This window comes from Crocodylus porosus, unplaced genomic scaffold (assembly GCF_001723895.1).
Source record: "Crocodylus porosus isolate Cpor-Errol unplaced genomic scaffold, CroPor_comp1, whole genome shotgun sequence".
Taxonomy (NCBI): Eukaryota; Metazoa; Chordata; order Crocodylia; family Crocodylidae; genus Crocodylus; species Crocodylus porosus.
In genome coordinates, this window is record NW_017728906.1 from 10,713,955 (window position 1) to 10,731,837 (window position 17,883).

The 17,883-nt window shown below is 42.7% G+C and overlaps 1 protein-coding gene across 1 annotated transcript in view; it reads left to right on the forward strand.

Annotated features, from left to right (window-relative positions):
* Positions 1-17,883, forward strand: part of EPHA6 (EPH receptor A6) — a 948,424-nt gene that overhangs the window by 489,516 nt on the left and 441,025 nt on the right. The window contains exon 4 of the mRNA XM_019528673.1: positions 3,225-3,380. Coding sequence (XP_019384218.1) covers positions 3,225-3,380 — 156 coding nt within the window. The remainder of the gene's footprint in view (positions 1-3,224; positions 3,381-17,883) is intronic.

Genomic DNA, 17,883 nt, shown 5'->3' on the forward strand with positions numbered 1-17,883 from the left:
CCTGCCTGCTGGTGTATTCACTTTACCCCACAGCTTGGTGTCATCAGCGAACTTGAACAGGGTGCTCTCCACACCCTCGCCCAGGTCGCTAATGAAGATGTTGAACAGCACCGGCCCAAGGACCGAGCACTGGGGGACTCCGCTGCCTATACCTGATTCAATTTGGCAGAGATTCAGATAGATTCAGTGGCTGAATCTCCAAATCCGAATCAAATCAGAAGACCCTCTAATCTCTCTGAATCAAATCAGAACCCTCTTAATTGATTTGGAGAGATTCGGAAAATCTGATGATTTGGACATAGACACGGCTTTAAATGTTTTTTCTGCGTGCCTCAAGGTACCAGATGGCTTGTGAATACTGAAATTCTGGGGTGGATGGAGCATCCCATGGGATTGCAGGGCGGGGTCCCCAGAATGCTTGGCAGTGGACCTGGAAGTGGACCAGAAGCACTTCCAGTCCACTTCTGGGTCCACTGGGGAGCACATGAGGGACTCCCACCTGCCCCCCGGCTTGGCAACTGGTGCCTCCTGGGTCTGGGGGGGCACCTAGGGTCCCGCTGCAGCTGATTGCTGAACCAGGGAGGCACAGGGGGTGGGGGCAGTCCCCCGCATGCTCAGTGCTGGACCTGGAAGTGGGCAGGAAGTACTTCCTGTCCACTTCTGGGTTTGCCACTAAGCATGCAAGAACCCACCCCCACATTCCAGGGGGATGCTCCATCTGCCCTACTATCACAGCATTCATGAGCTGCACCTGGTACCTTGAGGTATGCAGAAAAAACATTTAAAGCTGTGTCTATGGCCAAGTCGCTGATTCTCCGAATCAGCATTGAGTCTTCAGATTCGGATTCGACCGAATTGAATTGGGACAGTGATCTGAATCAACAGTTCCCCGATTCAGGGCAAATAAAAATCAAATACAGCCTGTTTTGCACACCCCTACTGACTAGCCCACTTACGGTGCTGTGCAAATGTGGCTGTGGTACTTCCAGCCTGGGAGGCTGCATACTGGGTGCAGGGGAGCATGCTTGAGGCAGCTGCTGCTCAGAAGAATGTACTATGTAGACAAGGCATTTGTTGTATAGACCAAACTCCTTCTATTAAAGTCAGTAGCAACTATTGCCTTCAGATATAACAATATTAGATCCTAAATTATGCTTTCTAAATGTTAAGAGTCCCAGAGTTTATTTTTCTTCTACTGAATCTGTTTAGGGTTTGTTTGTTGTTCTATTTGTTGTTTTGCTTTGCTTTTCAGCGCTAATAGAATGGATTTCTTCTAGAATGCAAATAGGAGATGCATTCTGGGAAAGTTGTTGAAGTTATTAGACCTAAACTAAACTCTTGAAATTGCATTTCAACAAATGGTATCTGAATTCTGATATGTAATGAACAGGCGTCTTTGCCAATCCCTGATTTTTTTTTTTGTTCCCTCATTTGCTTCAACCCCAGGTACTAAAGAGATTAGCCTTGTATCAAGCACTCTTGGTAAACACAGGGGACAGAATTTGTTTCTAGTATATGTTGATCTCAATTGATCATCTTAAAAAAAATGCACTTAATATGAGGTACCAAAACAGATACAAAGAGCATACTCAGTAGTGGTCTTTACATATTTATAGAATACTTCATTATCATATTTTTAGTTTGTCTTATGACAAGAGAACAGAAATACTGCTTAGTTATTGTTGCAGTGGAAAACAGATAGGCCTGAATGTGTCAAAATCTGAAAAAGCCACATCAATCTTCAAAGTAATATTTATAGCAAGAATTTTTATGTTACAGCTGGAGACGTTGGAAGGATTCTGAAATGGTGCGCAGCCCTTAGATGTTTTAGCTAAACTTTGATTTGTTTCAGTTCTGTTTTCTGAAAAGGAATATGTAATTCTATAACTGCAATAAACTAGTCAAAAACAGGTATGCAGATTTGCGTGAGCAAATTTGGTAGTTGTCTGGAGAAAGAAAGAAATCTCTATCACAATGCAGTGCGGAGTCTGAAGCTATTTTCAAAATAATATTGTAGGGGGAAAGCTTGAGGATTTATTGGGCGGAAGCATTAGCTTTTTTAAAATGACTGGTTTGTATGTCACCAGACAGCAGTAAATCAGTAGATACTGTACAGTATTCTGTCCCAGATGCTCAGGAGCTCTGCCTGGCATACTTTGAACCCTAAAGTATATTTAAAACACTGTTGTATTTCTTCAGCCTCCAAGGAAGCTGGAGATCTAGTTTGCATCCTGGCAGAAATTAAAGTAGACTTGGGGCTCCTCTAAACTGTGCTTGCTTATATAATACTAGGACCATCACACCAGCCAAGGCTTGGCCTTTTTTTGCCTCTTGCACCATGGCACTGGTAGAAACCTGGGAAAAGTGTAGCCTAAGTTAATTGCTACTATTTCACTAGTGGCTTCCCTTGTGACTGCAAGTATTTTGTGTAGATCTGATGTATTTTCACCCATCTATAAAATGGAATTGTAGCATACCCTTATTTACAGGGATGTTGTAAGAAATTCATTACTGTGAAGCACTCAGTTATTTTAATAACAAAGATTGAACACCTTAGACTAGGGGTGCCCAACTTGCAGCCTACAGGCCACACTTAGCCCATGGAGCCATGGCCTCTGGCCCGCAGGGCTCCCTGCAGGTTGGGAAATTTGGTGGCAGGAGAAGCTATAGTACTCCACTGCCCTCCCCTCCTCCCACTGCCACATTTGCAAGCCCTGCATGGCTGCATCAAGGCTAGCCCCACCTGCCCTGAACACCAGATCAAGCCCACAAGCTGCATCTGGCCTGCAGATGGACCTGGCATTGCCCATCCAGCCCATGGGGCTAAAAGGTTAGGTACCACTGCCTTAGATAATAAACTAACCAAGTTTTTCTCTATTATCAAATGAACAGAAAGCAAAATACATCTTCAGTCTGTGATATTGCTATAGTCTTCTACACATTATTTCCCTAGCAGTAGTGCTGACTACAATCTGGCTGTAAATTGCTAAGAGAGCAATTTGTCTCTTTTCATGGTTGTCCTGCCTGAAATGCTGAGAACAGAGATTTTCCACTTAGGCCAGATACCTGAATACAAAGCCAGGTAGTGGATTCTTACTCTGATTGCAGTATGGTCTGTAACTAGATTAGGAAGAAAAAGAGGGGACACTGGAAACATGTTGAACTTAGGTATTTATGATGGGAGTCTCCTGATAATAATGAAAAATTGTTTTCCTGTTTTACAGCTTGCAGGCCAGGATTCTATAAAGCTTTTGCTGGGAATATAAAGTGTTCCAAGTGCCCTCCACACAGTTTAACCTATGTAGAAGCAACTTCTGTCTGTCAGTGTGAAAAAGGTTACTTCAGAGCGGAGAAAGACCCACCAACTATGGCATGTACCCGTAAGTCTAATCAATATCAGCATTTGAAATTCCATTCTTCTGTGTCCTATTTACTTTCAGTTAACAAAGGTGACATCTCAGCATGCAAATGTTGTGATTCATTCCTCTGAAAGGAAACAAAGAGAAGATGTTTTCCATAATCAAAATTTGAACATCCAGTTTGTTTAGTCCTCGGGTTCCTAAAAAGTAATTGAACCGTTCTCCATTTTAAAGACCTGAGGTTTTTAATTTATTTTGAGACTTGAGAATTATGTAATTGCCTCACACAGATAACAGGGTTCAAGTCTGAGCACTAATATACATTTCACATATGGAAAATAACACTGTACAAAGTCCTTCCAAACACTGAGGCGTCGCATAAAGTTGACAGGGAAAAATATTACTTACTCCATTATTTCCTCAGGCTTAAATAAAAATTATATCTATGAAACAAACATCATCCAGCATATTGGAATAAAAGCTCAGCTATCCAAAGGGTACAAAAATTATGGAAAAAAAAAGAAAGAAAAATGCATTCAGTCAGACACAGGTGTAATTGAACCCTCTAGCATTTCCACTTCTTTCAGAAGGCAACTCTTTTTTATCTAGTTTTGATTATGAAAATTATTTTGCCTTTTTTAAATTTGAGAGAGGCATTTTTGTAATCTTTGATTAATCTAAATTTGTCATGAAACAAAATGAATGCATAAAAACCTAAGGGCAGAAATTCTGTCTGGAGAGAGGCATTTTTCTTCTTACTTGGATCAATTTGCTTAGATCTAGAAGCAGTGCAATAATATAAATTTTCTTGTCAGTTAATAAAATAGTTCCCCTGGATTTTCATCTGTGGCTTATTATTCACTGGTGTTAATTTGTTGATCCCAAAGTAACAATATCCATTCTATTTTAGAGCATGGAATCAGCAATGGGAGCAATTAAAGATTAGCATATGAATTATGTTATTTAAATATAAAATATTATTACTTTGTTTAATGAATGTTATTACTTTAATTATTACTAGACTTTGCAAATTTTTCTAAGGTCTCTAGTTGTCTGTGTAGTGTCTGCATTTTCTCTGTTTAATACTCTGGTAAGGATTTTATTCTTTCAAATTGTTTTTGTGCTGCATTCAAGTTACCACTTAGACTGTTCCAAAAATTCAGCTTTCACCATTAACTATACAAAGCATCCAAGGGCTACAACCACAAAAGGAGCTGGGGACTGCACTGCTTAGTCCTGAGAGTGCTACTAAGAGACAAGTACTGTCCAGTCACTCCTGCTCTGCACAGTTCACTGGCAAAAATGTAGTCATTTTTCACTGTGTGCCCTGGAGTGTTCTCTGGACCACATTTTCATGCCATTTTCATGGCACGTTCTTGGCCCATGTGGAAACAAGTGAGTAGAGGTCACTACCATCTTGACAGTTGTTCTGTGATCACTGGAGGGGTGGTAAGGATTTACTAGGCTAGCCCTTTCTTCTGAAATACGGTGAAGAGAAAGTGGTGGTTTCCCTTGCAACTCAAGAACCTCAAACAATCACCTTGTATGCAGGGAACACATGCTCAAACCTTTCCTATAATGGAAAAGGTCTGATGGGACTTGTGTTCACATCTCTCACATACCAGGAGAATGTTTTAGCCACCTGGCTATATGGTATTCTGGGGTGGGCTCTGACAGCCTCCCAGTTCTACTTCACACAGCACACACATTCATTTGAGCAGGTACTGGAACTCGGTAGGTAAATGTCCCTAAGTAAATGTCCTGCGCCACTGGGCTTTGAAGGCATTCTCATGCCTCTTGTCCATCCAAATGGAATGTCAATGGAAGAATGCCTGGTTTCTGAATCCCAGTAATACTTCTTTGTGAGCAAAGCATGTAGTTGCTTAGCATTGTCAGGACTTAGCAGAAGATTTAGGTGCCTAGGTGATTTTACTGTGGCAGGTGAACATGGGTTTTGAAAACCTAAATTTTAGATGTAGACATCTAGCATACCAGGCAGGCACCTTAGTCCTCTTGTGGTTATAATGACGAATGATTAAAGACACAGATCCAGTGCTGGTTTGCAAAATCCAAATAAGACCTCTTTGGAATATTGTGAAATAGTCATTTCCATATAAAATGAAATCAGTTAAACATGGTGAGCAGGAAGACCCAGCTACTTGAGTTTGGGATAACGGGGCCATATCATACGTGGATCTATTGCATTGAGGGCAAGTATGTTAAGGTAGAAATGAATTAAAATAGGGCAAGGATAATGTGAAGAAAGGATGCACTTTTATATAATCTGCATAGAAAAAAGCGCCAGAGTTAAAGAGTATTGAGAGAGTCCTGAACATCATGGTAATGGAAAAAAAAAGCATCATTGGTTACATGCTTGATATGCCAGCATGATTGGTTACATGCTTGATATTCTAGCCTAGCACTATGCCAGATGATCAAGAAAAATGTTGTGTTTAACTGTAATAAGAGAAACATTGAAGTGAAAAGATGGAGAGTCAGAGACTGAAAGAGAATGCTGTTTGCTTACATAATGACAAATTCAGTTTTGTATTGTGAGTAGATGTTTCCATATTATTTACAGTCTATCCATTTTCCCTCCATTCTGTTATATTTCTTCTGTGAAAAGTGACTCTCAGCTCCATGGCTTTTTTCAGGACTGTAATAGGAAGCCAGAGGCTCTATCCTGTTACTATAAGATGAAGACTATAACTGATAAGATGTACAGGCAAGAGTAGGCAGCTGAACCTGGGCTAGCTTCAGGAGAAGAGGTATCTAGGGAGCTAAAGGGCTGCAGATAACTACCTGGTAGCTGGCTTCAGAGTAGTAGGGCAATAAGACAGAGCTCCAGGTAGTCAGAAGGGAAATAATTCCAGCTGTGCCAGGAGATCAGCAAGCTGCTCAGTAGGCCTAGGAAGCACACCTGCACCTGGTTAAGGAACACCTAACAGAAAAGGAGGAGCTCAGGTAATATAAGCCTGGATCCCTAAGGCGGAGGGACTAGTGGAGCCCTGGACTCCCTGCAGAGGGAGGAGCTCCTGCAGCCTAAGCTGTTGGGGAGTGAAAGCTGCAGGCCTGGAGGTACCCCAGAAGGGCTTTGAGAGTTTTATTTGAAGCAGGTTGCTGGCATTTTGTTTCAGGTTTATACCGGAGGAATAGATTGTGGTTGTGGGGGTGACTAGGAGGCCACGGAGGAGTGCCTGAGAGGTAGTCAGGTTTTGGAGCTCTGCAAAGGGCAGTAATGCAAGAGCCTGGGCCAAATCTGAGAGGGCTAAAGACATGGCCAGTGAAGTTGGAACCTGACATCAGGAAGGGGCCAGAGGCCCACGGGTGGGCTGAGGCCAAGATGGTCAAAGCTTGATCCCCAGGAGAGGGAGAAATAGGAGCAGGCTTTGACCAAGAGGGCCATGGCCTGAGCCCTGGGAAGGGAAGGGAAGAGAAGAGAAGCTGGGTCAGAGTAAGTGGGCCCAGGCTAGAGGCCTACAACAAAAGTAACCAGTCATAATAGGACTACGGTGAAGAGGGCTGAAACCTGTAGAGGAAGGTGGATGATGACAGTGACACGAGCGAGGCATTGCTATGGGGGAGGCTGGAAGCCATGATTAGAGCCCATAGGCTCATAAGCTGTGATCATAGAGTCTGGGTAGTGCCAGCAAGGCATGATGGGGCATGTGAGCTGCCTGTAGGGAATAGGCAAGCTTCTATTAGGAGAGGAAGGGTCCAGAGACCAGAGTTTGAATCAGGCACAAGGGAGATCACTCCAGGACTTGGGGATAGTCTCCTAATCAATTTAGATAGGACTCCAAGGTGTAACAGGTGAGATAAAAAGTAGGGAGTATACCGAGGACCTGCAGTGCAGGCCAGATTAGGGTGACCCCCAGAGGATGCCGTGGCTGCCCTCGGGGCCTGTCTTATCATAAGGACTTAACTGTGAGTCCAGCTACACATAATCATTGAAGAAAAAGAGGAATATAAGAGCACCCTTACACCACTAAGCCTGCTATATAGATTCCTAATCCCTATGAGAGTAGGGCAATAGACTTTACAGTCAGAGCACAGCTAGGCTGGAAGAAGATCGAGAGTGGAACCTTGATTCTGGAATTCCCTCTCACCTTTTCTACTCCAAATGTGCTGACTAATCCAGTTGATCCAACATGGATGGGAAAGTAAGGAGCAATGTGACATTCCCGGGCTCTAGATGTTGCCAGGGGTGCCTTTGAGAGACATTCCTGGGGGGAATGGGACCTTCATGGTGCCCTTGTGTTCCAAACATCTTTGCTCCCTGCAGAGAACAGACTGAAGTGTGTTAAGGGCCAACTCCTTGACTGCTGGCACCTCAGCCTTACCTGTCTCACATAGGTCTTGCTAGCCCTTAGTAGAGGGGATTTTGCTAGCTAGACGTATGTGCTCAGAAAAGATACATTTCCCATGTCCTTGGCAGAGGCCTGCCTGTATGGTCAAATACTTTGAAATCACACTTAGCCTCAAAATAAGTAAATTAAAATGATAGAAAATAATTCTTATAAAAACAAGAGTAAACATAAGAAATCAGTCATCATTATATGAGATACAGGCAGAGATATAAGAAGAATATAGAAAAGGAAATATCAGGACAGTAATCTGAACAAATTTTCTATTTGGCTCACTAGCTGAGGTACCAAAGCACCACCTGCCCTAGAAGCATTAAGACAAATGCTTGCTCTCAAGGCAAAGTTTATGTATGGTTCCTTATCTGTCATTTACATACATCACCTAGCGGATTCTTGCGGAGGCCACACTATGCACAAAGCCTCCCACGTGTTTAGGGAACTAGAAGTCTTTCCTGATCCAAGTAGAAACTGGAGAATATTTGCATCATTGCATGAGTATAAATAAGTAATCCACTCTTGTCAAAATACTGTTTCTGTCTGCATTTCCCCACTGTGGAAAATGTCTTTCCTCCAGTGGTCTGAATAGCCAGGTGACATTCTTATTGGTTCCATTTTTAAAAATATAGATTCTTCATCATCTGGAAGGGCCTGTTTGAGTAAACAAACTGATGTCAGATGCTAATTCTTAGCAATTACTTCTCCTAATTGTGAAGAGATGAGGAACACTTGAGTTAATCACTGCCTTACTAAACATTCTTAGCTAATGTATAACAATATATCAATATTGCATCTATATCAAATACCACAATTCATATAAATGTAAGGACAACAAAATCATACACAAGGGCCATTTCCAGACAAGCATGCACGTGTCTCTTGCCTTGTCTCAAACCCCTTTGAGATGTGGCAAGAGGCATGTGTGGGAATGAAAAAATGTTCCCTGCACTGCAAGTTTGCAGTGCGGGGAGAAAATTAGACCCCTGGCTATCCAGGGGTCTAAAAAAACTGAAGTTTATAAAAGCAGTTTCCTGAGGAAATTGGAGGATGGGTCCTCCACGAAGATGCTCTGGCTGCCAGAGCATCTCCACAGTTGGCCCCTCACCCTGGTGCTGAAGTGTGCATGGGCATATTAAACAGGGATCAAAAAGCAGAGCAGCAGATCCGGCAGAGGAAGGGGATTGGAGTGGCACTTGGAGCAGGTGTTGATATTGGCTTAACAGAAAGATTGGTCACCACTGCTCTAAGTAGAACAAGAAGAAAGTGGAACCGACATGCAACTTTGATTCTAAAACTAGTTTTGGCTGTTTTCCTAGGTAGTTTGGTTTTGTGCTACATTGTACCTGGGCTACATTTCAATGTGTCGGTTGAAATGTCACAAACCTTCATTAACTTAAATAGCAAGTGTGCTCATTTTGCGAGTAAATTAATGATTATTTAACTAATTGTCAACCCTGTAAGATAAGCTGGGTCTCTGAGAAACAGGCTGCATTCTTCTCCTCTTGAACATCATCAGTAATAAGGATTCTGCTGGGCAAATTATTCCCCAAGTGATATCTTTGTAGCCCCAATGCTTTCAAATTATGCTGTCAGTTATTAACATGATGTTTCTGTCATAAAGACAACCCCATTGCCTTCAGGAGGTCTGCACAGATGCAGCTAATTGAAATTTAATAAACAAATATAACGGCAGTGTACATGACAGAATAGAATTCAGCTCACTCCCTCTGAACTGTTATGTTCTGCTATGCTAACAGGGGTATATAAAGCAGGAAAAAATGTAAAATACTCCCTAAAGTGAGAGCTAGCTGAATAATTGTATTATAAATTTATGGAATAAAAAAGGGTCCTTTTTTTTCCTCTTTACATAATTACATTCCAGGGTTGAACTACCTTTCAAGGGGCTGGATTCTATTCCCCCTATTAGTCCTAGATTAGAGAATCATAGGGATCTCAGGAAGCCATCTAGTCCAACCCTCTGCTCAAAGCAGAATCATCCCCACTAGATCATTCCAGCCAAAACTTTGTCTAGCCAGGCCTTAAAAACCTCCAAGGATGGAGCTTCCACCACCTCTGTAGATAGTTGTTCCAGTGCTTCACCACCCTCCTAGTGACAGAGTTTCTTTCTAATATCCAACCTAAACCTCTGTTGCTGCAACTTGAGACCGTTGCTCCTTGTTCTGTCATCTGTCATGAGAACAGTATAGTTTGTCTTTGGAACCCCCCCGTTCAGGTAGTTGAAGGTTGCTATCAAATCTCCTCTGTCTTCTCTTCTGCAGATTAAACGAATCCAGTTCCCTTAGCCTGTCCTCAGAAGTCATGTGCCCCAGGCCCTGAACCATTTGTGTTGCTCTCCACTGGACTTGCTCCAACTTGTCCATGTCTTTGTGTAGTGGGGGGCCCAAAACTGAGCACAGTACTTCAGATGTGGCTTCAGCAGTACAGAATAGAGCAGAATAATTACTTTCCTCTATCTGCTGGCAACACTGCTACTACTGCAGCCTAGTGTGCCATTAGCCTTCTTCACAGCAAGGGCACACTGTTGGCTCATATTCAGCTTATTGTCTGCTACAGCCCTTTCTGCAGATCTGCTGCTTAGCCAGTTGGTCTCCAGCCTGTACTCAGGCATGGGATTGTTCTGTCCTAAGTGCAGGACTTTGCACTTTTTATTATTGAACCTCATGAGATTTCTTTTGACCCAGTCCTCCAATTTCTCTAGTTTACCCTGAATCCTAGCCCTACCCTCCAATGTATCTACTATACTCCCCAGCTTCATATCATCTGCGAACTTGCTGAGGGTACAATCCAACCTGTTGTCCAGATCATTAACTGAAGATATTGAACAAAACTGACCCCAGGGGCACTCCACTTGATATTGGCAGCCAGCTAGACATTGAGCCATTGATTACTACCCAATGAGCCCAATGATCCAGCCAGCTTTCTGTCTACCTTACAGTCCATTCATCCAACCCCATACTTCCTCAGTTTGCTTGCAAGAATGCTGTGTGTGACAGTATCAAAAGCCTTGCTAAAGTCAAGGTACAATCTGTCCACTGTTTTCTCTGCATCCACAGAGCCAGTTCCCTCATCCTAGAAGTCAGTCAGGTTAGTCAGGCATGATTTGCCCTGGTGAATCCATGCTGGCTCTTTCTGATCACCTTCTTCTCCTTCAGGTGCTTAAAAATGGATTATTTGAGGACCTGCTCTGTGATTTTTCCAGGGACCGAGGTGAGGCTGACTGGTCTATAGTTCCCTGGATCTTCCTTCTTCCCTTTCTTAAAGATGAACACTATATTTGCCCTTGTCCAATTGCCTGGGACCTGTCTTGATTGCAGTGAGTTTTCAAAGATAATGGCTAGTGGCTCTGCAATCTGCATCTGGCCCCATGGACTTGCACACATCCAGTTTTTCAAAATAGTCCCTAACCTGTTCTTTCAGCACTGAGGGCTGCTGACCTCCCCCGCAAATTTTGCTGCTTAGTGCAGTAGTCTAGGAGCTGTCCTTGCCTGTGAAGATTGAGGTAAAAAAGGTATTGAGTACTTCAGCCTTTCCTTCAACATCTGTCACTAGGTTGCTTCCATCATTCAGTAAGGGAACCACACTTTCTCTGACCAGCCTCATGTTACTGACATACTTGTAGAAACCCTTCCTTTTACCCTGCACATCCATTGCTAGCTGCAACTCCAATTGCTCTTTGGCCTTCCTGACTCCTTCCCTGCATGTCTGAGCACTATTCTTATACTCCTCCCAACTTGTTTATCCAAGCTTCCACTTCTTGTAAGCGTCCTTTTTGTGTTTAAGCTCACTGACGGAGTTTTCTGCTAAGCCAAGCTGGTCACATTTGCTATTTTTCCTGCACATTAGGATGGTTTGTTCCTATGGCTTCAGTAAAGTTTCTATAAAATACAACCAGCATTCCTGGACTACTTTCCCCCTCAGACTACCCTTCCAGGGGATCCTGCCCATCAGTTCCCTGAGGGGGTCAAAATTTTGCTTTTCTGAAGTCCAGGGTCCATACTCTGCTCCTCTCTTTTCTTCCTTTTTTTCAGGATCCTGAATGCAATCATTTTGTGGTTGCTGCTGCCCAACTTCCCATCCATTTCTATATTCCCTACCAATTCTTCCCTGTTTGTGAGTACAAAGATATCGAGAAAAGCACAGACCCTAATTGATTTCTCCAACACTAGGAAGCTATCTCCAGCACTCCCCAAAAACTTCCTGGATTGCTTGTGCGCTGCTCTATTGCCCTCCCAGTGGATGTCAGGGTGATTGAAATTCCCCATGAGAACCAAGACCTGTGATCTGGATACTTCAGCTAGTTGTCTGAAGAAAGCCTAATCTATCTCATCCTCCTGTGTAAGTGGTCTATACCACCACAACATTACCCAGTCTCTGGGTTATCTCCAGTTTCATACTGGAGCTCTCAGCAATCATACAGCTGTCTTAGATAAAGTGCAACCCCTCCTCTTCTCTCCTGCCTGTCCTTCCTGAACAGTTTGTACCCTAGTCTGGTAAATGAGACTTGGCATTTGGCAACTTGTCTATACTATGTCAGCAGTGTATTACAGGGATTGTGTGGATGAGCATGTCCCAGTCATTCGCATCTGCTGCTGCAAGTGTTGCAAGTTCATCAATGAGAGGGTTCCAAACTCATCTCTAGAATCCTCTAGAACCCTTTAAAAACCATTCTAAAGTCACTTTAAAATGCATTAAAGCACATTTCAACTGTGCTAAGTATGCTCTAAGCATCTTAATGTTAAGCCACCTCAGGCAAGTGTTAACTTTTGAGCTGTTCTACCTAGCTTGAGCTAGAGTCTTGTTAGGCTGCTTCACAGAGATCAAGTGACCAGTGTAGTCATTCAGCATTCCAGCATGCACAGCTCCCATCCCCTTTATCTTTGACAAGATTCCCACCCTCCCATGCTCTGCTGCCCCAAAGCCAACACCTCAGATTCCCTTAGCAGGTATGACCCCCAACCCACATGGCACCATGCTGCTTGCTTCAAGGATCCCAGGAGACCCAATCTGAGCCAGGGATCAGGCACATGGCCTTCCTCTCAGAAGGCTATGCTTTTGCCCAAATCTGGGCAGCTTTCCTCTCCCAAAGAAGTTTAGGGTGGGGGGAAGGCATGGCTTTCCTTCCCAGTCTCCCACATTCTTAGAGTGGAGGGGGAAAAGAGCTGCCTAATGCTGAGCATGGTGAAAGCATGGAGCCTGAGGAGGTGTGCTTCCCCCTGGTCCATGTTGTCATCATGGTTAGCCCCTGGCAGTTCTTCATAGAGAAAGGAGCCATCAGGCACCAAGAGTATGGAGCATAGGGAGGCATGCTCCACACTCTTGCCACACACAACCCCTGGGACTTCTCTACCAGAGTAGGGATGGAGTCCTGGTCCTCGCCATGCCCTTGCTCATGAGGCCTTCTAGTGGCAAGTCACAGTTACACAGATCAGAGACCACATTAGGACTGAAACTGTTCTAAATTTAACATTCCACGGGTTTAGAATGGTTTAAGGGCAACCTGTAATAGCACTCTCATTCTTCTTGACATGGTATAGACAGGCCCAAGTCTGTAAACACAATCCTGTTCCACCCAACTGAAGTCCTTGACAAAACTTTGAAAAATCTACTGTTGTACCACACCTGTAAGTAAGCCTTGAGTTCAAATTGCAAATAGTAGAGAGGAGGAGGGGAGCCCACTCAGCATTTGTATGAATGGTTTTTCAGTTTGATTAAATTAAAATGTGAGAATGAAAATAACATTAAGATATATTGTCAATCTCTTGTTCATGTCCTCTTTCTATTTAAACATCATTTGTTATCAATCTTTTGTTCCCATTCTGTTTATTTATTGTATTTGCCATATGTGACTAATCTATCAGTGATCTCTCTGCATACACATAACAAACAACAAGTAGCCCTGTATCTAATCCCTTGTCTGATTACTCTGCACATAAACTCTAACACTTCCTGCTATAAAGTGATTAGAACAATTGAACCACTTTTTTCAAGGTCAGAGGCAGGTAGGCTTAAATTAAGTATCCAAGTCTAAATGCATTTCTTAAATAATTATGAAGCCAGCAGTGTGTTGAGTATTGTAACATCATTGTAGTGAGCCTGTGCGAGTTGGCAGTGATCCAATCCGGCTTCAGATGCCAGGGATCTGATCCAGAGCTCCGGACTGGTTTTCTGCTTTGATCCGGCCGAAGCAGCTCCAAAGCTTCGGAGCCGCCTCGGAGATCTGGCCATAGGGTATAATGGGGAATCAATGAAATATCTGTAACTTTGGCGGGGGGGTTGTGTTATTTGGATGAAAGTTGCAGGGGTAGCCCCTGCTGAGAGCATGGAGGCTGACAAGTTTCAAGAAGATCAGTGCAGGGGTTTGGGGGGAACTGTACCCCAAATTCTTGAAAGCAAAACTCATGTCATGTGTATGTGTTAAAACACAGGGGGGTGAAAACTTGAGGGGGTAGTGGCCCCTGGTGAGGCCACAAAGCCTGCCAAGTTTCAAGAAGATTAGTGCAGGGGTTTGGGGGAAACTGTACCTCAAGCTGCAGACAGGCAAAACTCATGACACAAATGACCCTGTGTGTGTTAAGGCACAGCAGGGTGAAAGCTGCAGGGATGGTAGCCCCTGCTGAGGCTATGGAGTCTGCTAACTGTCGAGGATATCAGTGCAGGAGGGTTCTGGGGCCCTGCATCCCGAGCTGCTGACAGGCAAAATTTGTGACATGGGTGCTTATGCAACTGACTGTCTCTGTCTTGGGGCAGTTGATTGTCTGTACTGATAATTTCCTCTCCTTAGTCTCTGATTTTGTAGGTGTTAATTGATGGTAACTAAATGGCTACATTAGCTAGCTACTGTGTATTGAGTGAATCATGACTGATTGGTAACTGGTAACACAGTAGCTGAGCAGCCAGACCTGCAGTAGTGTCTCCCACACCCCAAGACAGAGACAGTCAGTTGCATGAGCACCCATGGCATGAGTTTTGTCTGTCAGCAGCTGGGGTGCAGGGCCCCAGAACCCCCCTGCACCAATCTTCTCAACAGCTGGAAGGTTTCATGGCCGCAGGAGGGGTTACCATCCCTGCAGCTGTCACCCTGCTGTGCTTTAACACACATTGTCACCCATGTTATGAGTTTTGCTTGTCTGCAGCTTGAGGTGCAGTTCCCCCCAAACCCCTGCACCTATCTTCTTGAAACTTGGCAGGACTTGTGGCCTCAACAGGAGCTACCACCCCGGTGGCTTTTATCCCCCTGTGATGTAACACATGCACATGACATCAGTTTTGCTTTCAATAATTTGGGGTGCAATTCCCCCCAAACCTCTGCACTGATGTTCTTGGAACTTGGTAGACTTCATGCTCTTAGCAGAGACTACAATCTCTGCAAATTTCATCCAAATAAGACAAAAAACAACAAAGTTATAGATATTTCATTGTTTCCCCATTATACCCTATGGCTGATTCTCCGAAGTGGCCCAGAAGCTTTTCCAAAGCACTTTTGGAAGCTCCAAACTGCTTCGGAGAGCCTAACAAATCCAGAGCCTCAATCCAAACATGTTGCTTCAGGCACCGAAGTGTCCGAAGCTTCTCCAGTTCTGAAGCTTTGTCCGAAGCCTTACACAGTCCTATTGTAGAGTAGCAAAACAGAAACAAAACAGATATATATTTTTATAGTCCCTTTGTTCTTATGCATCAGCATATTTGTTTACTTTTTGCTTTCCTTTTGTGAGCCATTTTACTGTATGACCTTTGGGGGGAAAAAATGGGTTTTCATCCATTGACCTCCAAAGTGGACCTTTTAGACCTTTGTAAGAGAGATTTAACATCCCCCCGATATGTGTATCATACCCATTTAACAAATGGGCAAACACAAGCAAAGAATTTGAAATGTAAGTATCAGTGACCAGAAAAGAATATGCAATTCAATCCCTTGTTCTACTCAGAAAAAGACCTTTCATTCCTGATTTGTAATAATGAAGTGAAAAGATTTGAACAGAAGGTCGTCTAATCTGACACTCCACACCAAGTGGCATTTGTTAAATGTGTGCGCTAAAAACAGTAATGGACTCAGGGCATAACATCCAGGATAAGATTCTGCATGTTCCAAAATCTGAGGTTAAATCATGGTTCAACTGAGAGCCATGATAAAACCTTTTAGTATATTCAGATGAGACTGTGCTTCATTTATTGGCAAAGAAGCATTCTTGGTTATGAATAAATTGCCTCATCTGAAACAGTGGATTCTGGGAAGAGTAACTGTGATGTGCTAACTTTTGGATAGTACTGAGAACCCAGATTCCAACTATTATCTTGTTTCATCAGTAGACATCATAATATTTTCTTTCTCACTTCCAGCAAACTGTTATACCCCCAACAACATTTTCCCATTTACCATCCAGTTAACCCTAGAATCCACAATCCTTTTCAAGGGATAGGCATATGATGGTGTTTTTGTATTATCTCTTCTCCCCTGGACATTTTCTGGCAGTGGCTACCTTGTCCTCTAGTGTTGGTAAGGGATATTCTATGCAGATGCTGCATAACCACCCCCAAAAATGGCTCTCAGCAGCTTTGTTGAGCAGGCTACCCTTGCAATTTGAATGCTTTATCAGAATCCAGCTAAATTGCAGTGTGATCAGGTCCCAAGTTAGTCTTCTAGCAGAGTGAGTTCCTGGGCACTTTCCCCTCTATACAGCTGCTGCTCTCTGGTGCCATTAACACGAGTGGGTATAGTTTCCATAGCCACTTATTTCTGCAGCTGAATTTGGATAGGCTGATATTGCATACATTTGTGCTGAGTGACAACTTATTGGTGCATATCATTGTCATCAACATTTTCTGACCAATTACCATATGGTTGTATTTGAGTTTGCATTTCCCTTTTGAGATTTCTGCAGCATTCAGTTTGTTTATCCTTACCTTTTATGTACAAAGGGTAGAATTCACTTTACCCTTGTTGAACCTACACATTTGAAGTCTGTGCAGAACAACTGTGGTGAATTTTCTACCTGCACACAAACCAAGACCAGGTGTGAACCACTCTGAGGTATAAAATCTGATCTATACTTTCACCCCAGCCTGCTTCTCTATGAGACTTTCTTTGCCAGACTGCGCATGTATGCAGAGAAATGTGTATGCAGAGAAATACCACCTTGCGATACTTAATGATATGAAAGAATTTGTTCATGCTTGGGAAAATGTTTCATGTAGGAAGAATTAGTCAGACTTTATTTTCTAATGTTGAGTGTCAAACAGTTGATCTAAATAGTAGTGAAAATCACAAAAGTCATAATTTTTTTTCCTGGGACAAGAGGGTGAAATCCACCATTTTCACTAATGTGCTTGTTTTCATAAAAAATCAACATAAGGAAATTCCTAAGAGCTTTGCACACAGATGTCTGCGAAAGGTTTATTGCTGCCAAGGTTTTTCAATGTGTCAAATAATCTTTGTATAATTTATAAATTATAACAAAGTAATCAGGCCACATTCATAAAAGCCCGGTGACACATAATTTAGCTGAATCTGAGGATTAGAATTAATTGTCTCTCTTTGTTCCAAGTTCTAAATCTTAGTAAATGATTCACGGCATGTTATTATAGCTTAATATTTGCATGAAATCACAGTTTAGCTGGCATAATTTACCAGCAATTAAAAAGCTATTTAATCATCATGCAAATTGGCATGAGGGCCCTTGAGAATGAAGGGTGTCTTTTTTTTCAGTATCTGAAGGAGGACAGTTATATGCTTTCAGACACCCCTAACATAATTGATAACATTCTTCCTATTCATGGGAATATGAATGCACAGTAATTCATTTTTTCTATTATAACTAAGGAAAAAGTCCCAAATCATGAATATATCACTCTCTAGTACAAAATTAACAAAAAAGTAACAACATCTGATTTTTTTTCCTACAGTACTGGTTCCCCTACTGATATCATCTACATAGTGACAGAAATCTGGCAGAATATTGAAATAGAAAAAGCCTGTGAAAGACAAAGCTGTGCCCTCAGTGCTTGGATCCACTTGAATTTCTTTGTCTTGATCTGCGAAATCCAGTCAAGTAATGTACTAAACTTGAGCTATGATGACCATTATCATAATATTTATCTCTTGTGTAGCACTAAATTCAAACCACATTCTGCAAACATTGGCT